This window comes from Rasamsonia emersonii (assembly GCF_000968595.1).
Source record: "Rasamsonia emersonii CBS 393.64 chromosome Unknown ctg1118621760033, whole genome shotgun sequence".
NCBI lineage: Eukaryota > Fungi > Ascomycota > Eurotiomycetes > Eurotiales > Trichocomaceae > Rasamsonia > Rasamsonia emersonii.
Window position 1 is genome coordinate 43,527 of NW_013563254.1, and position 24,860 is coordinate 68,386.

Sequence of the window (24,860 nt, forward strand, 5' to 3'; positions counted from 1 at the left end):
GCTCCCGTGACCAGCGTGACAATACGATACCAACAATACGCCCCAGCGCTGGCGGCCCTGGGTGTGCCGGACAGGGCACGCGAGCACGGCGTGATGACTGATCGACTCGGGCGTCCCCACCGATACCAGCCCGGTAATTGCTCACCGCCGACAGAAACGCCTCAGCCGCCCGTCGCTGCCCGTCTCCCCGCTGCTGCCTGCCTGCTCCGGGCCTCGCCGCAGCATGCCGGATCATCGCTCTCCACCAAATCACGCCTCACTCTGGTGGGCCAACCCGTAAGCATCATCGTAACGATACGGTAACCAGTCACATCATCTAGCCTTGCTTCCACTTCCCCAGCCTGTAGGCTGGCTCATCGCGTTATCTGACAACCTACTTGTATCACCCATCGTCCGCATCCTCCTTCCTTCTCTTCCTCTCTCCTTCTCATCTCATCATCACCCCCTTCTCCAACGCCTCCTTGCCTGCTCCCATCATTTATATTTTATGCTTCCTGGGTGTCCAACCCGTCCGCCATCATGAAAGGCCTCCTCAGCCTTTCCTTGCTGCCGCTGCTCACGCTTGCATCACCCGTGGTCGTTGACTCGATCCACAATGGAGCTGCTCCCGTCCTCTCTTCGTCCAACTCGAAGGAGGTTCCCGACTCCTACATCATCGTCTTTAAGAAGCATGTAAACTCTGCTTCTGCTGCAGCACACCACAGCTGGGTGCAGGACCTGCACCTGCAGTCCGAGATGGAGCGGATGGAGCTCCGGAAACGCTCCCAGTTCCCTCTGATGAACGATGCCTTTGAAGGTCTCAAGCACACCTTCGACATTGCAGGGTCCCTACTGGGCTACTCTGGTCATTTTGATGAGAACGTCATTGAGCAAATCCGCAGGCACCCTGATGTGAGTTATGACTCCTCTCCCAAGCTACTCCCGCCTCCCCGGGAGATCCGTGCTTGGCAAGCTCGTGATCTTACTGACCCCCGTCCGAACCGATAGGTCGAGTACATCGAGAAGGATTCGATCGTCCACACCATGGAGTCCCCGGCCATCGAGAAGAATGCTCCTTGGGGCCTGGCTCGTATCTCCCATCGGGACAGCCTCAGCTTTGGAACGTTCAGCAAGTACCTCTACGCTGCCGACGGTGGTGAGGGTGTCGATGTCTATGTCATCGACACCGGTACCAATGTCGACCACGTCGACTTCGAGGGCCGTGCCTCCTGGGGCAAGACCATCCCCGTCGATGACGAGGATGTCGACGGCAACGGACACGGAACCCACTGCTCTGGTACCATTGCCGGTAAGAAGCATGGTGTTGCCAAGAAGGCCAACATCTATGCTGTCAAGGTTCTCAAGTCCAACGGCTCGGGCACCATGTCTGATGTCGTGAAGGGTGTCGAGTGGGCTGCCGACCAGCACCTCAAGAAGGTCGAGGCTGCCAAGAAGGGCAAAGTCAAGGGCTTCAAGGGAAGCGCTGCCAACATGAGTCTGGGCGGAGGCAAGTCTGTGACGCTTGACCTCGCCGTCAATGCTGCAGTGGATGCTGGCATTCACTTTGCAGTTGCCGCCGGCAATGACAATGCCGATTCTTGCAACTATTCTCCCGCTGCCGCAGAGAAAGCCATCACGGTGGGTGCTTCGAACATCGCTGATGAGCGTGCCTACTTTTCCAACTATGGCAAGTGCAATGACATCTTTGCACCTGGTGTCAACGTGCTGTCCACCTGGATCGGCAGCAAGTACGCTGTCAACACCATCTCTGGAACCTCCATGGCATCTCCCCACGTCGCTGGTCTGCTGGCCTACTTCCTCTCTCTTCAGCCATCTAATGATTCGGCCTTTGCTGTTGCCGAGATCACTCCGAAGAAGATGAAGGAGAACCTGATTGCCATTGCAACCGAGGGAGCTCTGGCTGATGTTCCATCCGGCACTTCCAACGTGAGTTTATATTTCACTCTGCCGTCGATAATTTCTTGAAGTGAGCGCTTGCTAACATTCTTTTTTTTCCTTCATCTAGCTTCTCGCGTGGAACGGCGGTGGCTCTTCCAACTACACCGACATTGTCGCCAAGGGCGGCTACAAGGCGACGTCCGTCCGGAATGAGGTCGAGAAGCTCATCCACGAGGCCCAGGAGGTTGTCAGTGAGGAACTTGGTGCCATCTACAGCGAGATCATGGATGCCGTTGTTGCGTAAATTTACGTAGTTGGACATGTCATGATCACACCACCATCCACCATTTAAGCTTCGGTTACGCTATAGGCTCTATGACACTGGGTCGATGGGAATGGCTTTGTTGGGTACACGTCCGGGCGCAGGTTTAGTTCGGTTGCTGTCGCTTTCATTTAAACTGCTTCTGCTGCTTTTCCTGTTACGTTGCTTGCATCAGTCGTCATCAGTCACCATGCAGGGGGTAGGTATGTGTTCGGTCGTCGAGGTGTCACTATTATCATTATTCCGCCATTAACCCTCCAAGACCTGGATATTTTCTTCCCCACTTGACACGATTCGAGATTATGTCTAGCTGCCCTGAAATCTAGATAAGATCGACATCATCATTAACATTATAGATTGTGGTTCTTCGTCTATCATTATCATCGATATAGAGATCGATATAGAGACGTAGAGGGTCGTGTGGACAAAGAATGGAATTGTGTTTCAGAAGAAACGATTTCGGTATTTGTCCAGGACTGGATGGTGCACAAAGTAGTATCAGAGGCTTGCAAGCATCCTTAAGGTGGATATATATATATTTTGGGCAGTATAGAGCATATCACGGTTCTTGTTATCGAACGGGTCTTCTACTGCTTTCATATATATACTATACTTTCCATCTCCTGCTACAGCACATAACGGAACCTCTTGTCATTACCATAGCCCGAAGGATCGAGATCGAAATGCTGATCCTGAGCAGTTGGATGAGCGTCGCTGGGGCCGTACTTGCGATCACGCTCACGATTCTCCCGCCACAGGAGAAAGATCTGGCACAGGCCGGCGACGATAACGATGCAGCACGCTCCGAAGGACACCCACATGCCCTTGCGGTAGTAGGGCGCGTCGGTGGTCGGGAAGACGTTGGTGCCCAGGACGGGACCGCACTGGCCGCCCGTGGCGAGAATGGCCAGGGCAGCGCCGCGTTTCGAGTCTGTCGCGTGCGAGTTGCCCACCCAGGTGAGGACGAGGGCGACCGAGACGAAGATCATCACGGCCAGGAAGAGCCCGAAGTACCGCGCCGCGACGGTCGTCTGCGTGGCCAGGATAATGTAGCCGATGGCGGCGACGACGGCCGCGCCGACGACGAACGGGCCCCGCAGCTTGTACCGGTCGGAGATGAAGGCGCATGCGACGATGGCGATCCAGCAGGCGACGTACGGCGGGGCGCTGAGCCCGTTGGACTGGATGGTCGAGAAGACGCCCATCTGGGAGATGATGGTGGGGACGAACAGAGGGAGGGAGGCAAAGCAGACGTTGCAGCCAAAGTACATCAGGGCTGGAAGGTAACCTGTCGAAATGTTTTATTTAGTAGCGTGTCCTTTCCAGGATCAGTGTCGTTGAATGTCAACTTACTCGTATAGTCGAGAAGAGCACCCAACACCTGCTTCCACTGAAGCCCCTTGGACTGACGGTCCCCAGGCTGCTGCAGCGACAGAGCAACGGCAATCTCGCGCTCTCGTTCAGTGAGAAACCGGGCCTCTCGCGGGGAGTCGGGGATACAGAACCAAGCGACGATGGCCAAAAGACAGGTAGGGACGCCTTCCACGATGAACAGAATTCTCCAGGAGCCAATGGACCCCTTGGCCTGCGAAATGCCGTATGCCAGCGCACCGCCGTACGCGTTGGCCAGCGCAGAGCCAGAGAGGAAGATGCCCGTTCGCAGGCCCAGTTTCTCACGCGGGTAGAAATAGGACAGGTACAGGGGCACGCCAGGCCCGTACATGGATTCGACAATGCCCAGGCACACCCTGCAGGCCATGAGCCCGCCCCAGGACGTGCATGCTGCCTGGATGGTGGAGATGAAACCCCATAGAAAGACGACTGTCGAGACCCAGATATGAGGTTTGAAGGCTTTCCAGCCCAATTGGGTCCACTGAGACAGGATATCTGGCACAATACTTAGCTCGAGGCCTTCAGAAACAGGGAAGATGTAGTCAAACTCACAAGCTATGTAAAAGACAGTCGCAAGCCAGTCATACCGCCTCCCACTCAAATCAATATCCTTCTGCATGCCCGCAATCCTCGCATTTCCCAGATTCGACCGGTCCAGCACCGACAGCGAGTACAGCACAAAGATCAACGGCATCAGATTCCAGTCCAGCTTGCGGTAGACGCGGTTGGCCTCTTCCTCGGTGAAATACGGCTCCTCCGGCTTTTTCAGCAGGTCCCCTGCCGCTGTTCCACCAGAGACATCTTCCAGATGATGAGAAGAGACTGCTTCAGGAATCTGCCGGATGTCGTCTACTGCCTCCCCTCCGGTTTGTGGCTTTTTGTTGTTATCTTCCATCCTGAATCAGAGCAACAAGCTCCATATAAGACTGTGTTTTCGAGTGTGTTTTCCTGCACCTCACCTCTGCATCCTGAACCAGTTAACTGCCCTGCCCTTTAAACCCCGACAGATATCTATCTGGCATTACGTCCCCCCCGATGTCATTCATCATTTCCCGTCTTCCCCCCGCACTGATCAGCCACCAGGATCCGCCATAGCTGCATTCACCTTCCTAAAGAACGATGGACCGCGTGGCCGTCAGTGTGCCAGACGCAGTTGGTTGGTTGGCTGGTCGAGTCGAGCCAGTCTGTGCATTGGAAGGGGGCTCTTCTCTCTGCTTCCAGTCATTTCATTTCAGTTCATTTCGTATGGGTAAACTTTCAACCTGGCTGGCCAGTGCTTGTGCTTGCGAAATACAAATCAAATCAGTGGCTTTCATCAGGGTCCAGCTGTATGCTTTGCGAGTTAATTTCCTACTAAGGGCCTAAGGCTCGGAATTTCCCCGCATCTCCACATGAATCTTAATGAATACGGGGTAAAACAGCTTGCTCCACAGGTCTAACAGTCTAACTATACCTAGTCTATGCTATACGACTTCTCCAATCTGCCTGATATCCCCAATCTTCTCCAATTCCCAGCACCACTCACTGGCCTTCTTCGCTTGCTCCGAGCCCAGGACTGGCTCGCATTGGTCCAGGAATTTCTCCGTAAGCTGGGCGTCCGACATCGGCACCTCGAGACTGCCCACAGCGTGGTCAACATGCTTTTCAATCCGGCCAGTAGTAGTCTCATTATTATTGCCGAAATCTGCCACAATGTGGCATTCGTCTGCCCGTAGACGGTCATCCACCGTCGCATGAATCTTCTCCCGGAGGCTGATGACCTGCGGGTTGAGCACCACCTCATCTTCATACTGAGCAGGCGTCGCCTTTCCGTAGAGTATCCCCACCGCGCCACCGTGGTAGACGCTGAACTTTGCTTCCAGTCCATCGCCCGGTTTCGTCTTGCCTGTCAGCTCCAACACGAGCGGGTGCACTGACACCTGTATGCTCTTGATGCCCTGCGGATCGAGACCCCGTCGTCGGAGCTCACCGTGCAGCCACGCACAGCCATCAATGACGGGGTGAACAACAATCCCGCATGGGAATGGCTTAAACGCGTTCTTCTCAATCTCCCACGGCTTCTTCCTGTCTCCCAGGCTCTGGATCTCCGCTTGCAACTTGTCGTCATCGCTGACTACCTGGACCCATCCGCGTTTCGCCTCCAGCGCCTGCAGAGAGCTGGTGTAGCCATCCGCAGCCAGGACGGCAGCAAGAAGGCCGTTCTGCGCGGCACGCCCCGGATGGAACGACTTGGTGTGTGAACCGAACATCTCCCGGAGGCCTGTCACTTGTGTGGCCGCAATGCCAATGGCGTGGGCGATCTTCTCCGGAGAGAGATTCAGTAGCTTCGATACTGCGACTGCGGCTCCAATGGAGCCTGTCGTGCTTGTGATGTGCCTTGTAGAGATCGAGTAAGCTTATATCAGCCATATATAGATGGATCAGAAAGACAACCCGTGAAAGGGGCAGGACGTACCATCCCACATCATAGTGGCTCGGCCATACCGCAAGGCCAACCTTACACTCGATCTCGATGCCAGCCGCCAGTGCCGTAATGAATTCTTCCCCAGACACAGGCCTATCGAGCGACTGCGCAAAGCTCAGCAGTGCGGCCGCCACAGGGCCAGTCGGGTGGATGATAGTCTCGAGGTGCGTGTCGTCGTAATCGTGGACATGGGAAGCAATGCCATTGAGCAGCGCGGCGTGTTGCGCATCGACCCGGACGCCCTGCGAGCCCAGCAGCGTCGACGTGGGAGCGCCGAAGAAGCGAGATAGGGACTTGCGGGCGATGAGCGCGGCTGCGTGGTTGCTGCCGCCGACAGCGCAGCCCACCCAGTTGTAGAACGATCGCACGGCCGCCCGGACGACGCCGGGGGGCAGTGAGCTGTAGGAGAGCGAAGCAACCCAGTGGGCAGCGGCCTGTGTTGCCATCTTTCCTTTCCCTCGGAGGCGGGGATAGAAACGATGATGCGTGAGGGTGGTCAAAGAGGACGGCAAAGGGCCGCCATTTATAATTTATCTACCTACCTAACGCATCGATATCGACTGGTCTAGTATTATTCCGCAATCACTTACTTACTGTATCCCACAGAGGAGCCATTTCCCGGCCTGTTGCAAGACTGACCCGCGACTTCGGAGCCAGCATGCACCGTCTGCGGGGCCTCGGAGGACCTCCATGGGTGTCGCTTCTACTCCGCAGTACTTCCCCACGATGCCTTTAGTACTGGAATAATCTATATCCTAGCATAATATGCGAGTCGTCTTCAAAGATTCGTCATCATCAAATTCAGCGCATTCATTATTCCCTGACAAGAGAAAGATCTACATTGAAAGAAATGACCCGTCTATAATCGCTCTCATCTCTTCCACCACAGATTGACTTGCTTGCTGCGGGCCTGTATTGAGAAAGACGTCAGCAAAGGAATTCACAGAATTCACTCGAATTGGATTTACACCACAGCAAATGACGAGGAAGACTTACCATCGGCGCTAGAATCGCGACACCCACCGCGAGCGCTACCACGGTAACCACCAGCTGAAATTTAGAGAAGCCCCTGCCGAGAATATCAAATGCCTGACTAGGAGTCACCCGCGTGCCAAACACATCGCCCCCAAACGCAAAGACCAGGCTGGTGCTCTCCAACAATGTCGGGCTGGAGATGACAGCACGGATGTCCGCGACATCGCGCGAGTGCGTGAGATACCACTTGCCGTCGAACTCGAGGAATGGATTATACTTGAAGAGACCCTCTTCCACCTCTGCTGGCGTTGGGTCTCGGCCGACTGGGCGGCGTGCGTCAAGGACGGGCCGAGGAATGCCAATGATGGCATTGGAGGCAGGGAGTGTGCAGAGGAGTTGCCGGGTCGTAATTCCCTGTCGCGTCTGCGTGACGGCCATGTGCGAGATAGGCTCTGGGATAATGAAGGACTGCGAAACAACATATGGTCGTGGTGGAGCATCCGCACCGTGAAGGCTCGAATAGTTCGAAGCCGAGCCCAGAGGACCACGATCATTCGGATGCGGGGATTCGTATAGCTCGGATATTACCAGCTGATAGCCTTTGGATTCAGCAGTGTCGGTCACATCGGCCCAAAGAGAGTACGCAAACCAGTTCTCTGATATCACAGCGGTGATGGGCTGGGTCGTGTCCACGCCAGTCTGCACGCTCGAATGGAGGACTTTACCGGAGATACCATCGAGCAAATAGAACGTGGCCGTATTCTCCCCAACCGTAGTGACGAGAGCAAGATTAGGATTCAAGTATTTGTACAGAACTGAACGATTTCCAAGGACCTTTCCGATAGAGGCCACAGGGTCGTGCGCTGGTCTCGAGGTAGCGTGAATAACTCGCTCGCCTCGAGGGGGCAAGAACTGCCACACCGGTGACTTGTTGTCTCCCAAAATCCAACCCAGTACTCGGCCATCATCACTTAGAGTGACGAGATATCCGGAGCCAGCGAGAGGCTCGAGTGGAGTACCATCTTCCCCGATACCCACCGTGGCGGGCGCAGGGCCATCCGGTATTATGGCAATGGACTTGATCTTGGAAGTGGGAGCGCGTTTTGCCAGGATCTCGCCTGATGTGATGTTGAGGCTCACAGAACTGCCGTCCTCAGCGTAGATCGTGGCCGATCCGGACTGGGCAATTATAGCTTTGACATTCCAGTTTTTGGTCTCAACAGCCTTCACATTCCAAGCCACTGAGCCATGCTTCCCGGTGTCAATAGCAAGGACTTGACCACTCTCGGTAGCGACAATGACCAGTTTCGCAAGTCCAAAGCTGTCAAGATTGGATACCTCAGGGGTCAAAAAGCTCGAGAAAAAGCGTTTAGGCAACTCCCGTAGCCAGGCGGGAAGACGTTGAAGATCCCTCGCGTGCCGTTTAACCCGATGGATGTAAGCACTAAGCACGCTCTCGTGGCCCTCAATCTCAAGCTCATGTACGAGATCTTCGCTGCTGGTTGGCTCAGCCCAGGCAGCAGCAACTGCGCCAGCGAGAATTTCGTGCCTTGTCCATTCAGTTTCCCCATTGCGTACCAAGACCCAGTCACCGGAATCCAGAACATAAGCAAAACGAACAGCCGCCGAGTCACCTTTGCTCACTACCTCCGCTGCAGCGTGTAGCGCAGTGTCAACCGCTCGCTTCTTGTGTGGCCACCTCCCGAGAACCCCATCAGACGCAGATGAGACGACGGTGATTTCAGAGTCGGTGATCCGCGTAAAGTAGACATTCGCGGCTCTGTGACTCGTAGCGAAGACAGACTTTTCTGATAAACGTGGAAGCTGGTAGGCCTTGGAAATAGTCGATGACTTAAGATCAGTGTGGTAGACTTCAGCCCAGGAACTTGAATCCGTTTCATAGTGTACCAGGAAATGTGGCGGAGAGTTGAGGCCCTGGGGTGCCTGCACTTCGATCTTCTGGATATCTTCGCCGCCATTGTTCTCGATGTTCACTGTATGTACCTGTTTGGAACCGACGATATTGATCTTGAGCAGCTTTTGTGATTTATCGCCCCAAACAATTAGAGGGGAAGCGGTGTTGGCGCCGACGAAGAGGATCGATTCCGGCGATGACACCTCGTTTTCGGAGCTCAAGATATGCTGCTTGGTCTGTCGTCCACTTTGCGGATCCAACACCGTTATCTTGATCTTGTAGCCTTTGCGCGGGACCGACTGAAGCGAAATATAGAACACTTCGGTGGGAGAAGAAGACACCTGGAACGGAAGGTCACCACTTTGAATCGTCAGTTTCCAATGCCCTGATAACAACATACGGAGGTCGATCAAACCTGTCATCCTTGTACTCCCATTTAGCCTTCCCAGAGAGGCCATCTAATCTGCGCACAATTCCAGTTTTATCTCCAAACAATGTAATCACGTCCCGCGCGTCACTGCCTGCGCTACCATCCTGGAGCTCCAGCAATTCGAGATCTTTCACCGGGCCGTCATCAAACCGGCTCTTCCAGGCCAGTTTGCCGTCCAGCGCATCCCAAGACGCTACCAGGTCTCCAGCAGCGCTCACAACGGTAGTTTCTCCATCGTTAGAGCGAAGGAAGCCTTCCGCGCCTTGGTCGAGCGACGACCACCGCCCCAGGTTCTGTCTCCACACAATTGATCCATCCTTCGGGTTCACAGCTCCCAGAACCAGTTTTTCGGACAGGGTATAGAGCAACGACGCATTCGAGGAGGCGGAAGGCCGGTGGAAGAAGGTCGTTTGGGGGGAGGGAACCCCTAGGAGGGCATGGTGGAAATCGATGTGGTTGACCTCGTCTGCGAAGATGGCCAACGACGAAGGCACGCAAGAGGTCAGCAGGAGGACCGCCGCCCGGAACCACATCATGACCTTCTCGCGGTTGTTTGCATTCGAGAAAGGCCACAGCGGTGGAGAACGCGAACGCAGGTTTGTAGAGCTGGTCCTGGAACTTTGGATCTGGCGGGAAGCGACTGCACCGGGTTCCAGCTCCACTAAGCTCCAACTCCGCGTTAGTCTCCCCTTGAAGAACGGAGCTTATATCGATGCGAGTTCGCTCTCAGCTTTAACGAACCGTTACAGCAATAAGTCCAAGGTTTCTAAGATTTACCAACCTGAATTTCTGACTGATATTTGTGACCAAATAGAATTTTCTAACTAAAGATGTGGTATACACTGTACTCCGCACACCCATTTACAATTGCCTCGAAGTACCTAACATTGAAGAGCTATTTTACACGTTTGACTGCAGAATCAGACTCCAAAACAGATTTTGTTGCCCAGACTGATGGCTCGTTTTTCTCCCTCGCTCATGTCCTCTGTGGTCGACCAGGGTCGTGTGCCCATACCCATCGCCTGAAGGCCGTCGGGATCCAACGAAGACCAGTCGACAGCGCCCTTGAATCCGATCTCTCCTGGGCCTCCAGCACCCGGGAAATCCGGCGGAGGAGAATATCTGAGTGCTGCCTCGCGTTGCCTGACAAGGTATTCAACGTTCATCTCGCACAAAGGAGTCGCAGGGATGTAGAGGACACTTGAATCCCCAGTTCCCCGGTGCTCTTTGTCCACAGAGTGCAACGAGTCGCAATGCCATGCTACATAGTCTCCGGGCTCAACGCGAGGAGCAGATACCATGGTCGTCAAGAGCTCCAGATGGGGATGTATCACTGGATTGTATTCCTGACAGGCTCCCGGGACAGAGCCGGGGAAGGTAGCGTCCAGCTTTGGGAGGGACGTGTCGACATCGAAGAAAGGCCGCAGGATGGTGTAGGCCGTGCTGTGTTTTAGCATAGGGCAGACGTGCAGGGTCCCTTCTCCGGGACCTGTGTCAGACATCGATAGCCAGCCTTGGAAGAACCTCAACATGGAGCACGCTCCAGCTCCATTGTACAAGTCCATCTTTGCCTTGACTCTGTGCTTGGCATCATAGGGGTCATATTCTTCCCAGTTCCCTTCCAGGATCTTGGTGTAGACACGGGAGTATTCGGGGTCCTCCCATCTCTCCAGCGACCCACCATCCATGTGCGGCCCCAAGGTGAATTTCGCGTCACCCGGTTGTCTGATCCTCAGCCGATCGGCATATGTCAGAGGGTGCGAGACCGACAGTTCCGTTTCGGGGTCGGATGAGTGCCACAAGCGCTGAAGGAAACACTGCGTCTCGAGCATGTTCGGGTGCGCGCGAGCTTCGGCCTGAGAGGGTGTCCAGTAGAGCTCATAGACAGCCGGCGAGTCTGGCGGGAAGGCCTTCACGCGGTCCTTGTTCGCAGCAATATATTCTTTCGCCTTTTCCTTCCACTCCAGAGCAGTAGACCGGGGGATAACATTGCGTATCACCACTGTACCGCGTTGGCGGATTTCAGCCTTAGTTTGCTCTGATATTTTCCCGGAGACAATATCTGAATACGTGACAGACGGGATTATCTGTTTCTCATCAGTAGACTGTCAGTTTCCATTTTCAGGGATATAAAAACATACACTGCTTCCTCGCTGTCTGATCTTCTCCACTTCCTCCTCCAAGCTGCGGAGCAGCCTCTTCCAACTTTGTTTAAGGGGCTCCTCATGTCTTTTAAACAGAGCCCATTTCAAGTCCTGAAATCGCGGCGGCAATGGCTCCGGTTTGTAGTCCGGTCTCAAACTGGGGAACACGGACGAGATATCACCGGCTGCCTTGGTCATCTGAGATGTCGACGACGACGCCGCTGCCGTTGTGACGTTGCGAAGGGTTGATTTTGAGAGCAATCTCGACATCGCCATATTGTATATTTGATTGCATCCACGTTTCAAATCGTCATCTTTAGAGACTGCAGGAAGGAGACACCTCTATATACCTGTGCACCATGCGGAGGTGAGGGGAGGATACATGTCGGACATGCCAAATTGGGAGGCGGATATTTTCCCCTTTCGGCAACACCGCTCCTCGGGCATCTTTGCACCGACAGCTAGGATACAGAACTGTATAGTACAGTTGCCAACCGAGGACATGCACGCCAACCGATGCTGTAAATTTCATGTGATTGCCTCTCCAATTATGAAAATGAGACTCTCTAGTAGCATCTTCCGAAGTCACGTTGATAGTGTTCATCCTTGGAAATTTAGATCACTCGGGTATCCTTCCCTGCTCGGGAAACCTGCCTCCCGCAGCGTAGTTTCAGCACTGTTTACCCCGCGAGCCTTCCCAATCGGTGCAGCATTGCAGCGAGCGGGTGGATTCAGACCGGAGAATGGAGCGAAGACGTGGTCCAGGCCCTGCGGGGATATATAGTTATAAAATGGACATCCTTCGGTTGAGGTTTCCATCTCTGCCAATCTGTATTGATAAATGAACTACTGTACATGCCTATGTGTATATATATACTTGCATGAACGATGGCTACCTCTGTCAAAGGTAAATCGGCAATCGTCACTGGGGCAGGCTCAGGTACGTACCTACTGTACAATCGTAAATTAGAATCTTTGCACGTTGCTTACACCTGGTCTGCAGGAATCAACCTGAGTTTTGCAAGGCTCTTGCTCGAAAATGGCTGCAATGTCCTGATTGCAGATCTGGCGCTGCGCCCAGAGGCCCAGGCCGTGGTGGATAAGTACTCGGCCGAGTCCAGCTCCTCTCCTCGCGCTGTTTTCCAGAAGACAGATGTCAGAGACTGGCTGCAACTAGAGAGGATGTTCAAGGTTGCAGAAGAGGAGTTTGGAGAAGTAGATATTGTCTGCCCTGGTGCAGGTGTTTACGAACCGGTGAGTTTCCTGGCACTTGACCGTCTTTTTTGTTTTTCGGCCAACGTTTCTGACAATAATTCTGTCTGATAGCATTGGAGCAACTTCTGGCGGCCTCCTGGATCGCCCGAAAGCCAGGACTCTCCATCAGGAGGACGATATGCATTGCTCGACATTAACCTCACGCACCCGATCCGAACCACACAGCTTGCCATCTCACATTTCCTGCAGCACAGGAAATCATCAAAGACACGAAAGCACATCGTCCACATCTCCAGTATCGCAGGCCAGAACCCGGCATTGGCTTGCCCCATCTACGTCGCCACTAAGCATGCCATCAATGGACTCGTACGATCGCTAGCCAAGCTCGATGCTCAGGTGGGGATCCGTGTTACTGCTGTCGCGCCAGGCGTGATAAAGACTCCCCTTTGGACAGAGCACCCGGAGAAGATCAAAATCATCAATGAGGCGGTGGATCAATGGGTTACGCCGGACGAAGTCGCGGAAGTGATGCTGGCTCTTGTTCAGCAGGACGAGGTCAGTGAGATCATTGGCGACAAGAACAGACAAGGAAAGGTGTTCCCTGTCGAGGGAGGCACCATCCTGGAGGTATCCAAGACGGTACGGTCTGTGAGTGCGTTCAACGACCCAGGTCCAGGGCAGCGAGCCGGAAATACAGTCACGGATATGAAACTACTCGAGGACGAGGTCTTCGAGCTGCTGTCCCAGGACGGCTGGGGGAAGACGAAGCTCTGAAGGGGAAGAAATCTATTGCAAGGAGGCATCTGATATGCAGCATTGACTAGTCGCGTGATGCCAGCTGCGTTGTTCATGTCGGATATGATAGGGATATGATAGGGGTGTTGTAGTTGTCAATTCCAAACACAAGCAAATAGTATTACTCCGTAAATGTCGCTATGATTTCTTTAATCCAATGATATAATTCTCAGCCTGATATGTGACAAAGAGCGGTGTATTAAAGAGGAGCGGCAGTGCGGTGTGGCTATCCGGGAATCTTATCCGCGTTGTTACCCGATCGAGTTGGCTGTTATCTGTCGCAAGACCGCGCGCTGATGCCAACATTATCTCCGAATCAGCTTCCCCCGTCAACCTCCAGCCTCCTCACGCCAACTCTCTGCTCTCCACACGCCCCTCACGACTCCTCTCGTGCCCATATATTATGTCTGTATTTGTTATCGGTTCTTTCATTTGCTCGTGAGGTCCTTTGTCACGGCGTGAATCCGTTCTTTCAGGGGAGCACAGGCCGCACGGCGGTATTCACAAATGGTGGACGATGAGGCTGTTGTCGGATCCTCCTTCGCTGGAGGGTCTGCACATCGAACCAGGAGGTACAAACCCAGTACTGCAAAGATGGAGCGCCATGCTGACTTCAATAGGCGACGGGGGAAGCGCGATGTCTTCCAAGGCCAGGCCACCTGGATGAGCAGCGTGATCAATTTAGTCAACACCAGTGAGTCGAGAAGGATGACCTATTTGGGAAATTTGTCTTACAATGTTAAATAGTCGTCGGCGCCGGTGTCCTCGCCATGCCTCTCGCCTTTTCGCATATGGGAATCGTCCTTGGAATAATCGTCGTCGTCTGGGCTGGACTGACCGCTGGGTTCGGTCTTTACCTCCAGGCAAGATGCGCGCAGTATCTCGATCGGGGTTCTGCTTCTTTCTTCGCCTTGTCGCAGCTTACGTATCCCAATGCGGCCGTCATTTTTGATGCTGCGATCGCCATAAAGTGTTTTGGTGTAGGCGTGAGCTACCTTATAATTATTGGCGACCTGATGCCTGGTGTCATCGAGGGATTTGTTGGAGGAACTCCTGCGAGCGAGTTCTTGGTCGATCGCCATTTCTGGATCACTGCCTTCATGTACGTTCTTGATGCAGTGTTGTCGTCGCACCTGCTAATGAACATCTCAGGCTAATCGTCATCCCATTGTCCTTCCTGCGTCGTCTCGATTCCCTCAAATACACAAGCGTCATAGCCTTAATCTCTATCGGTTACTTGGTGATCCTCGTCGTTTACCATTTTGCAAAGAGTGACACGATGGCTGAGCGCGGCCCGATTCGTGTCATTGAATGGGCAGGCGTGGTTCCCGCCCTCAGCAGTTTTCCTGTCATTGTGTTTGCATACACATGTCATCAGAATGTATTTGCCTCATTCTCGTGCTAATCCAACCAGACTCAGCTGACTTTGGGGACAGATGTTTTCGATCTTGAACGAAATTAAGGATAACAGCCATTTCCAGACCACCAGTGTCGTGATTGCGAGTATTGGTAGTGCTGCTTCGATTTACATTCTCGTCGCCCTCACCGGGTATCTTTCGTTTGGAAACAATATTGGAGGAAATATCGTGGGCATGTATGCACCATCCGTCTCTTCGACGATTGGACGAGCAGCAATTGTGGTTCTCGTCATGTTCTCCTACCCCCTCCAAGTCCACCCATGCCGCGCATCGGTGGATGCGGTGCTGAAATGGCGCTGGAAGTCGAGGTTGGCGAACGGCAGCGACGTCTCGCCTCACCGGCATCCTCTCTTACCGCGTGCCAACCGTGGCGGGCCCCAGCCCATGAGCAACGTTCGCTTTGCAGCCATCACAACGACGATTCTCATCCTGAGTTTCATCACGGCCATGACCGTGTCGTCGCTGGAAGCCGTGCTGGCTTACGTCGGCAGCACCGGCAGCACCAGCATCAGCTTTATTCTCCCGGGACTGTTCTACTATAAGATCTCGTCTCCCGAATCGGACACACACCAGCGCCTCATGAAGGAAGATGACGAGGCGGAGGCCGACGACCTCTCCGACGACGGGAACCCCGACGACCAAGGCCTGCTGAGCGGGAGCGGCCTGCTCTCGTCCAGCGGCATCCTCAGCGGGACGCGCCAGTGGCGCAAGACGCTGCTCCGGCGGTTGAGTCTCGGGCTGACGATATACGGCATCATGGTGATGATAGTGTGTCTGGGCATGAACATATTCTTCCATGCATCGAGCTAGAATGAAAACAGTATCCATACGGATAGAACTAGTTATATGGTTAAGTATCATGACAAAGGGACAACCAAGGTATGATCGTTGAACTTGGGGATTTTTTGAATGACTTTCGGTACTTTCGGTACTTTTGGTGTTTTTTGTTTTCTCTATTATTGTTATTATTATTGATGGATAAAATGGATCAAAGGGGAACAATAGCACTAGTACAAAGTGTGCTGTATGTATGCACATACATACACATAACATGCAGAGTACATGTACTGCACACTGTTCACCATCCATCCATCCATATTCCATTGAGTACCTCACACCTACCTACTACCTACTGCACTACATATATGGCTAAGGGTTATTATCGTGTCTGTTTCTGTCTGTTTCTGTCTGTCTCTGTCTCTCACTCATTCTCTCTCCCTCTCTGTTTTTGTTTTTGTTTTTGTTTTCTGTTACGTACTCATCATAGGCCATTGGAAGCGAGTTCCTTGCCCATGTTTTTTTTTATCTATCCACTTTTTTTGTTCTTTTTTTATCATTTAACAAAGCACAAAGTTGACGATGATATATGACATGCCATCGTCGTTGCTAAACTAAACTAAATTGGACTGAACTTCATGAACTGAGATTGTTTGAATTAGAATTAATTGACTGATTCATTATTCTCTCTCTTTTTTTTTCCTCCTTCCTCTTTCAAAAAAAAGCCAATATGTACTTATTGTATTTTATTGTTTTTTTTATATTGTATTGTCTGTGGTGGTGGTGGTTGTGGTGGTGCTTAACTTACAGTAAGTACAGTACATATATAATATAACGAAATTGAAAGCAGAAACTAAACTGAACTGAACTGAACTGAATTACTAGCGAGGGTGATGGACATCAATACAAATCCAAGTTCAAACAGAATAGAATAGTCAGTGACAGTAGAAGCAACATGCGTATACTATGGAGACAAAATAAAGAGGTTCAGTTCAATCAATAAGCAAGAAAATACATATGTCACGAGTAGATAGATATACAGTTGCATATTTGTTTGTTCTGGCCGCTTTTCTTGCCTTAGGCCTAGTTTTTTCTGTCTGTCTACTATTTAGCCGTCGTTCTGGCTGTTCAGAATCCGCAGGATGGAGAGGAACAGGTTGATGATGTCCAGATACAGCGAGATGGCAGCGGCAATCTCCTCCTCGACGTGGTAGTGGCGCATGATGAGCTGGGTATCCACAAGAATGTAGCCGGAGAAGATGAGCGCCGCGACGCCGCCGTAGACGAGCTCCATGGTGCTGCTCATGGGGAAGAAGGCGGCCATGAACCCGAAGATGATGAGCAGCCACAGCGCGCCGAACAGGTAGGGGATCCAGTGCGTAAAGTCATATTTGGTCTGGCACGCGAACAGCGTCAGCGCGACGAAGATGCCCAGCGTAATGATGAGCGCCTCGACGACGATCCGTGCGTCGTAGAACGACGTGATGACGCTGATCGAGTAGGCCTCCAGCGCCGTGAACCCGGACAGGAAGAGCAGGTTCGCCGGATAGCTCTTGCGCTTCCAGTACGTCAGGAGCATGAACCCGATCGCGCCGAACAGCGACACCATCATCAGCCAGAAGTTCGACTGGATCCATCGCCGGTACGAGTCGCTGAAGAAAGAGATTGCACTCAAGACCGTGGTCAAAAGAATCTGGACGGTCCTGCCAGATGTCAATGACTACTCGAGCCACTGAGTAGATGACGATTTCGACCCAACTTACAGGATGGAGTAGACCTTGCGAATGAACTGCATACGGATCGGAAGGCTGCTCTCCCAAACCGTGGCCCCGAACTGAATTCACGTCGCATCATCAGTATCCCGTCACTATCACCTTAAAAAAAAAGGCAGACAGCCAGTAACATACCTTGAAATCATCGGGAACATTGTCATCCTCAGTCCGTGGACTCGCGGTGGTCGCCTCGTACGAGGGTGGGGCCTGAGAATACGCCCGCTCCTCGAACGAGTCCCGCTGGGGAGCGGGCTGATATCGCGCGTTTGCAGCCATTTACCTACGCCTGTTTCACTTCTTCACTTTGAACTTCAATATCTCTTTGATCGGTATCCAGCGGAGAGCGGATGGAGAAGAGACAGAGGATGGAAGGAAAGAGGCCGAAGATGGCGGAAGGACGGCGGCTTCATATTCCATGCTCTACGAGGCGTCCGCCGCATGACATCTGCTGTGGCGGTTGTGTCACGGGAGCGCGGGCCGACTGCACAGCCACAGAACTACCAAAGGAGCCTTACGTCATGTTCATTTCTAATTCTTAATCTCTATGATCTATCTCATGTGCACATGCTGTATTCACAGACAGATAGGAACCATTTGAACATCATTTGAACAGGCAAAAAAAAACATTCAACCATTAGCAAGAGATAAGCCCATGACTGAGATAGATATCCTAATCCAGACATTATATCATAACGATGCAATGATGCAGGATATGGTAGATATATAGGGCAAAGAATTGACATGAAAGAAAAGTCATTATGTGTGAGTGTTGTCATGCGCACCTTGATTCGGCAGCTCCTCCTCTAGAGGGTCTGCCTCCTCGCGGGACGGCGTTCGGAGTTCATCATGATCGTCCTCTTCCTCGTCCGTGCTCTCGTCCAGCGGAGTCTGTGGATCGACTGGCTCTCCGGACACAAGATCTGATCGTCGCTTTCGCTGGAAGTCTTGGGAATGTGCAGTCGCCATCATATTACCCACGCGGGAAATGGTACCCGCGATGGACGGGCGACGGGCACGGAGACTAGGAGTCGCTGTCGGCACCGTCGCAGATTCAGGATCGGCAGCCCCCGTAGTGGTGGCAGCCGGAGTCGACGGAGGCTGTTCCTGCAGTGGCAATGCTTCCTCACCGGGCCCAAAGCCTCCAGCGCTGGGCGGCGAGGGAACTTTATATGGCAGGGGAACATCCCTCATGGCACGGAACAAATGGACATTGGTGCAGTGTTCGTTCTCCACACGAAAGACCGTCCACATGCCGCGGCGGCAGATCTCGCTGAAGGAAACAAAGAAACTCAAGAGCGCCGAGTGTTGGATGTCGCGGGTGAAAATGGCGTAAAAAATCCAATTGAATCGCACGACCACATCCAACACCATAGCCACATAGTAAATCCAGACCCGGCGGAACGCGAGCAACTCGCGCAAGAATGGGTTCGATGCATACGGATTGCACAAACTCCAATCCATGGCAAGATCCCAAACCGAACAATACGTAGCATTGATAAAGGCGAATACGATAAAGACGACTTGGAAGCGGGTCGATTGGTGAATCCGGTACATACTCAGAGTCATGTAGTACAAAATGCCAAACATGTATTTGCCGAAGTTAACGAGGTGAGGGAAAACGTTCTTCGTGTCGCGGTATCGACGAAGGCACTGGAAACCACGCCAGATGGACGGAAGAGTGGTGAAGAAACCCAACAGGCGGGAATGGGAAGAATTACACACTGGCGGGTTTTGCCAGTGGGTGGCATAAAGACAAAAGAACAATTCGATATTCTAATACGCAATGAGCATTAAGCCTTCCGGGAGAAGGACCACATTTACTTACACCCATGGCATACGTCTGGGAACAATACATATCCCCGAGAAAGAAATCTCTAAACTCGACCGGGTATAGACCTGCCAAAAGAAGACGCCACTGCAGGTGGTTAGCAGACTCCAAGCCACGAGCCAGAGACGAGTCACGTACATTGGAAAATGCCCACCACTTCCGACTGTGGTGATAGAACACTCTCGCAGGAAAGAACATAACCAGCACCGTAATGAATATCAACACAACTGGCCAGTAGAGGAACATGCTATCAACCCATGAAAAATTCAACCACATGAACAGTCCCAATAGAAGGAAGAAAAAGCAAGGTAACTAAGACTGGATGTTAGATCTACGCGACAGTCGAGAGCAGGTCGATCTAGGCGTACCTCTGACAATTGACGCCAGTCTAGGACGTGCCGGGTATCAAATTCAAAAACAAAAGTGTAATTGATCTTGGTCTTGGACCAGATCATGCAGTCCAAACAGAACAAGAGAAAATGAAAGACAATCAAGAAGTAGCCTCCGTAGATCTGATGCCAGGAATCAGCGATCAGAAGTGTCATACCAAAGGATGGAAGACATACCTGCAGTAGATAGCTCGTTTGTACTCGGACTGCGGGATCCAGGTCATTGAGAAGCCGTGTGCCTAGGATCACGCCCTGGATGCAGCAAATCATCCCGGTTGCAATGAGGAGGCCCGCCCGGAAGGTGTTTGGAGAATAGTCGTCTGGCCTGTTCTTCCCACGGAGCTTGCTGACGGCGACTTTGCGGTTTCCGCGTTCAAAATAGCGAGCATAGAGATCCTCCACGACCACCATATGACCTTCGATGACCTCGCTCTTCACAAAGTACGCGTGGTTGACCTTTTCGGACATGTATCTCAGCGTCGGCCGCATATTGACGACCTTGTCGTATTTCTTGTTGATCTTGCGAAACGCTTTTCGATTCAGGTCCGCATAGGCCTTCAGCAGTTCCAAACCACGGTAGAATTCCTGCAACGCCTGCTTCAACTTCCTCTTGGCTGTTCGATACGGAACAGCCGGAGTTTCGGGTTGCCGTCGAGCAAAGTCTCTACGGTCGAACACGGAGCCAGATAGATCTGCCGGTACGGGACCCAGGGGGGTTTTTAGATCGACCAATGCTCTCGAGTTTTTCCCGAATCGATGCTTGCCAACGATTGCTTGAGTCCACTTCGATCCAGGAAGGACACCCAAACCATGGCCGTTCGTGTGGCCGTTCTTGTCATGGCTGACAGCATTCTTTGCCGAAAGAACCTCCGCCGCTCTTTGATCCCGCATCATATGCAACTGTTGGCGGAGAACCTTCAGGCGATTGGTAGCCTCTTGCTCCTTTTGCCGATAGAACGACTCGATCTTGTCCAGCTCATCGTCGAGGAAGTCGAAGAATTCGTCTTGTTTCCGATCGATCTCCGAGTACAGACTACCCTGAAAGCTCTTGCTGGGGGAGCCGACATCGCCACTGGTGAACACTCGCCGGAAGAAGGTTGCCTTTCGAGAGAAGGATTCTTCCGCAAGTGAGCTTGACCGGCGCACAAGCGGGCTTTTCCCGTCTGGTAGGATTGAGTAGGACCGGTGACTCTGATGGCGGGCCGAGGCGGCATTCGGAAGAGAACCCTTTTGGGGAAGCTCTACAGATACAGCCCCCTCTGCCAGTCCTTTCGCCGAGGAATGGTCATTCTGAGGATCGATAGCGGGATCCGGAAGTGCGAGCGAGGGCAGATCGGAGGCGGCGGTCTCGGGACGCTCCGACACGATGCTGCCATAGCCTCCCACTATGGTGGAAAAGCGAGAGCCGGGGGTTCTGAGCGGTCGATGCTCCGACGCGGGCACAGCAGCCGAGCGCGAGGGCGTTGGGGTTCGCGCTGTAGCAGAGCCATCTTTGGGGGATGGATAATCCAAGGGAAAACGGGTCACCGAGGTGGAAGTATTCGGAGGACGATTGTGGGGAGAATAATCTCGATATTCTCCGAGCTGTCGACGAGGAGGAGTCCGGTTGGCCTTCTGCAGAGCCCGCGAGATGGCCTTGATTTTCTTCTTGCCCAGCTGAGAGAAGATTGGATGGTCAGCACTGCAGTCCGCGGAGACGGGCTCGTCGTCGTATCGCTTGCCTTGTAGTTCAGGTACTTGGCACGCCACTCAGGCACCAATTCCTCCTCGAGTTCTCTGTCATCATTGGAGAGGAATCGTCAGCCAGCAGAGCCTGTCAACGGCAACTTGAAGGGACGGACGCACTTGGCGAACTTCATGGTGCGAAGCACAGACAAACAATGGCATCATAGACATTAAATTAAGATTAGGACCGTCTATCGAACTACATATATCATGCTAAGAAGAAAGACCATCGGCAACACAGCGCCTCGAGGCGCAGAGGGAAAATTTTAAGGCGAGCTCGTCATGGGCAAGTCAGCGACGCACGCGAGCATCGAGCAGCAGCGCATTGGCTGCCAAGCCTGCCGGCACGCAGCAGAGCAACCGCGGCCTCGTGCCGGCCAGCCGTCAGCCGGCCTGGGCGCACGTGCGCTGCCCGCAGCCAATCAGCGGGCCCGCCCTGCGAAGGCGCCGTCCCGGCTTGCAAGGTGCAAGGGGCCTTCTGCAATTGCTCCGCCTGCATCGTCATCGAGGCTGTCTGGATAGATCCTGGTGATCGGGGAGATCGAGTTCTCCAGTCCAGTTCGGGATCGTCAGCAATTGTTCATCGAGAAGCTCTGACGACCATGTGCTGCTCATATGTACTCAATGCACGTACCGTGTCTACGTCCTGCGGTGCATTCCTCCCAGGAACAGAGGACTAAGTAGTAGTACTAGGAATGCATCAAAGAGTCTGGAGTCCAGATACGGCTGCTCCAATCAGCTGTCGAAACAAACGTAGATCTCCCCAAACCCCGGAGCGATCAGAATTCGATCTCGAGCATCGGATCCTCATCCTGGGGGACGAGCGGGCCGTGGAGAGCCGGGTCACGGGTGTCGGTCCCGACGGAACCTTTCCTTTTGCGGACGAGAAATAGCATTATATAATCAACTGTGCGGAGTATTGTCCCAGCCAACGGGAAGAGAGACAAGAGCAGGTGAGCGACTGTATTAATATTGTTCCAATTGCTTTCGTCTCCCAATAATGGAGAGAACGATTGTCTCGTCGACTGACGCATCGGAGAATAAACCCTCTTCCCTACTTGGGAGTATGGAGTCACGGACTACGTACACACGGCATTCCAGCGGCGTTCCGCCCCACAACTTTAAATAAATCCCCATCAACGGCTGCTCAGCGGCAGCCACGGCTGCCAGCAACCCCAATAATCATTCTAATCCGTGATTTTCTGTCGCAATGACAACAAGCACCCTCCTTTCAGATGCTGACAGTATTTTCTATTTGCGATGATGTGAAGTTGGGCGAGTGTACTGAAGCAACCACTCATCAGCACAGTAGCAATTACCAAACCTTTACATTCCTCGCACGGACAAGGATCCATCGAAGTGCAGCGCACAGACCACACTATAAATGCCTGGCTGTTCCGGAGGACGGAGGACGGATACACTTGGTGAAAAGATTGATTAAGAAGCCAATTTGCCTAGGTACTAAAATTGTCTGTGTCACACTGTGTCCATTTCCTAGCCAGTCTCAAGAGCTTGAACCATCATCAAAGAAACCACAGTTCAAGGACGTCCTCCAAGTCTCACTCTTCGCCTCCTGCAATGGGAACGAGACGCTTGCAATACGGATCACCTTCCCCCATGGGAACCTCCGAAGTCAGTTTCAGCAGACTCCTAAAGCAATCGAGGATCTGCCTGGTCTCTTTCTCTAACCAAGGGTTGTCGCTGTATGCAATACCATCGTATAGTTCCAGACCCAGGCCCACGGCGGCAATAACAACGCGCTCCTCACTGGTCCAATTGTACTGGCGACCGGAGTTGTCGTCTCTCGACCTCGGTTTTTTCCTCACTATCTGGCTCCGGGTACACAACCCCTATATCGCGCTGCCCGTCTTTGCTACGGAGAGACATTAGCATTGCCATGTGACTGGGAGGCCTGGGAAGAATATCTGCGGCCGACTTGAGCGATTCTCGGGCCTCATTCCGTAGACTTTTGCTCAATGTGTCGTCGCTGCGATTCTTGACCTGGACAATGAAATACGACATTTTGTCTTGGCCCTGGACATGGATAGGAATAATGATGTCGCAGCCTTTGAATCTCGGTGGTGCAAATATCGCTGCCCCGCGGCCGTATGCCATTCTGATGGTCTTTTCAGTAGGCCTCTCCGAAAGTCTGACGAAGTGATTAAAGAACACAAAGCCATGGTCCCCCAGAGCTTGCATGTTCTCGCTGTCCCCCATTCGAGATTCGATCTCGAGTACGGCTGAATGTGGTAACAGGGTTTCTATAAACTTCGAGAACTTGACCGGCGTCGGATAACGGAGCCCATGGACTCTGTCAAATGTGAACATGAGGATCAACGCCGCGATCGCCTCCCCGATGTCGCCAAGATGGATGAACCCCTTCGAAACATTGTCGTAGAGTGCTTCCACAGCCCTCAATCGTCTGCCGGGATCCTCTAGCATGTCCTGGGCTGAGATAAAGGCAAGGATGGGCTCTGACGGCTGCGTGGTACTCAGCAACGTGTGGTCCTCACTGATTCCCGTGATATATCGTAGATAGCTGGAACTGAGTGTCTCCGCCAAGTCATAGAGAGCAACATGAAAGTTGATCCGGTGGGGAATGAGAGCGATGGCCTCCACATCGTTGAGGCGTTCGAAACCTTTGTTTTCTTTGCCGTAGATCTTGGTTCGAGCCATGCGCTGAACCATTGCTAAGTTCCCTGTTCTCAAAATTGCACCCCAGTAAGGACGACCATAGCTGAACAAATGTTGGAGGGCCCTGTTTCGGATTGAACCATCTCGCATCAGTTGGTTTGGGTGGTACCCGTCATTTTGATCATCGACAAAGATGTCCATGGTGTCAATCTGAAAAAATCGGAGGAAATAAGCTGCCGGGACCGGGCCATTTTTGACTAGGATCGTAATGGCTTGGGGGGGAGGGCTCCGATATTCGGGATGAGGTATCGAGAAGGAGACCAAAGAATCTTCTCTTGTCCGTTATCCTCTCGGTCTTGGTCAGATACCTCATGGCCCTCTTTAGGGCGAGATATCTCATCTTTGGCTGGTCCTTGAAAAGAGCTCGCTGGCCTCGTCAAAGCAGACCAGTGCGGTGGGTTCATCTTGCTCATTGCGCAAAAGGACTTCTGGTCGAGCAAGACAGTATTGGCGACCCTGCAATTCACCAAAACGCCGTTGAGCTGCCTCAAAGGAAGGTTTCATCTTCTTCTCGTACCACTCGAGCTGCTTAATCACATACTCTTGATAGTCGAAGAGCTCTACAGCATCTCGAACATACTCATTTTTTTTCTGTGACCTGTGACCTCTCCGGACGTCCCCTCGATTTGGTGATCTCATCAGTAACCCTGGAATGCAGCTCCCGTATACCCTTCACCAGATACAGCTGAAATTTCACAAAGGCCTCTTCAACATGCAGGTCAAAAAA

The 24,860-nt window shown here is 52.7% G+C and overlaps 10 protein-coding genes across 10 annotated transcripts; 3 read left to right on the forward strand and 7 right to left on the reverse strand.

Annotated features, from left to right (window-relative positions):
• Positions 1–519: 519 nt before the first annotated feature.
• Positions 520–2,182, forward strand: T310_2604 (Cerevisin; the record flags this gene model as incomplete). Its single annotated transcript, XM_013474508.1, has 3 exons — positions 520–891; positions 988–1,926; positions 2,006–2,182. 3 exons carry the CDS (start codon positions 520–522, stop codon positions 2,180–2,182), a joined length of 1,488 nt encoding a protein of 495 aa, XP_013329962.1.
• Positions 2,183–2,826: 644 nt separating this feature from the next.
• Positions 2,827–4,487, reverse strand: T310_2605 (uncharacterized protein; the record flags this gene model as incomplete). Its single annotated transcript, XM_013474509.1, has 2 exons — positions 2,827–3,488; positions 3,554–4,487. 2 exons carry the CDS (start codon positions 4,485–4,487, stop codon positions 2,827–2,829), a joined length of 1,596 nt encoding a protein of 531 aa, XP_013329963.1.
• A 568-nt stretch (positions 4,488–5,055) lies between these two features.
• Positions 5,056–6,502, reverse strand: T310_2606 (uncharacterized protein; the record flags this gene model as incomplete). Its single annotated transcript, XM_013474510.1, has 2 exons — positions 5,056–5,968; positions 6,048–6,502. 2 exons carry the CDS (start codon positions 6,500–6,502, stop codon positions 5,056–5,058), a joined length of 1,368 nt encoding a protein of 455 aa, XP_013329964.1.
• Positions 6,503–6,759: 257 nt separating this feature from the next.
• On the reverse strand, positions 6,760–9,909 carry T310_2607 (uncharacterized protein; the record flags this gene model as incomplete). The annotated part of the gene is made up of 3 exons (XM_013474511.1): positions 6,760–6,804; positions 7,053–9,306; positions 9,347–9,909. The coding sequence occupies 3 exons, from the start codon at positions 9,907–9,909 to the stop codon at positions 6,760–6,762; spliced, it is 2,862 nt and encodes a 953-aa protein (XP_013329965.1).
• A 387-nt stretch (positions 9,910–10,296) lies between these two features.
• On the reverse strand, positions 10,297–11,796 carry T310_2608 (DUF1479 domain protein; the record flags this gene model as incomplete). Its single annotated transcript, XM_013474512.1, has 2 exons — positions 10,297–11,463; positions 11,518–11,796. The coding sequence occupies 2 exons, from the start codon at positions 11,794–11,796 to the stop codon at positions 10,297–10,299; spliced, it is 1,446 nt and encodes a 481-aa protein (XP_013329966.1).
• A 612-nt stretch (positions 11,797–12,408) lies between these two features.
• Positions 12,409–13,509, forward strand: T310_2609 (15-hydroxyprostaglandin dehydrogenase (NAD(+)); the record flags this gene model as incomplete). The annotated part of the gene is made up of 3 exons (XM_013474513.1): positions 12,409–12,460; positions 12,491–12,774; positions 12,847–13,509. The coding sequence occupies 3 exons, from the start codon at positions 12,409–12,411 to the stop codon at positions 13,507–13,509; spliced, it is 999 nt and encodes a 332-aa protein (XP_013329967.1).
• Positions 13,510–14,037: 528 nt separating this feature from the next.
• On the forward strand, positions 14,038–14,935 carry T310_2610 (Amino acid transporter; the record flags this gene model as incomplete). The annotated part of the gene is made up of 3 exons (XM_013474514.1): positions 14,038–14,224; positions 14,278–14,632; positions 14,683–14,935. The coding sequence occupies 3 exons, from the start codon at positions 14,038–14,040 to the stop codon at positions 14,933–14,935; spliced, it is 795 nt and encodes a 264-aa protein (XP_013329968.1).
• Positions 14,936–15,299: 364 nt separating this feature from the next.
• T310_2611 (uncharacterized protein) lies at positions 15,300–16,045 on the reverse strand (the record flags this gene model as incomplete). Its single annotated transcript, XM_013474515.1, has 2 exons — positions 15,300–15,786; positions 15,993–16,045. 2 exons carry the CDS (start codon positions 16,043–16,045, stop codon positions 15,300–15,302), a joined length of 540 nt encoding a protein of 179 aa, XP_013329969.1.
• Positions 16,046–16,833: 788 nt separating this feature from the next.
• T310_2612 (Signal transduction protein Syg1) lies at positions 16,834–21,938 on the reverse strand (the record flags this gene model as incomplete). The annotated part of the gene is made up of 10 exons (XM_013474516.1): positions 16,834–17,428; positions 17,489–17,559; positions 17,633–17,749; positions 17,922–18,007; positions 18,280–19,270; positions 19,323–19,412; positions 19,464–19,637; positions 19,694–21,430; positions 21,560–21,630; positions 21,743–21,938. The coding sequence occupies 10 exons, from the start codon at positions 21,936–21,938 to the stop codon at positions 16,834–16,836; spliced, it is 4,128 nt and encodes a 1,375-aa protein (XP_013329970.1).
• A 1,265-nt stretch (positions 21,939–23,203) lies between these two features.
• On the reverse strand, positions 23,204–24,274 carry T310_2613 (uncharacterized protein; the record flags this gene model as incomplete). The annotated part of the gene is made up of 1 exon (XM_013474517.1): positions 23,204–24,274. One exon carries the CDS (start codon positions 24,272–24,274, stop codon positions 23,204–23,206), a length of 1,071 nt encoding a protein of 356 aa, XP_013329971.1.
• Positions 24,275–24,860: the final 586 nt, after the last annotated feature.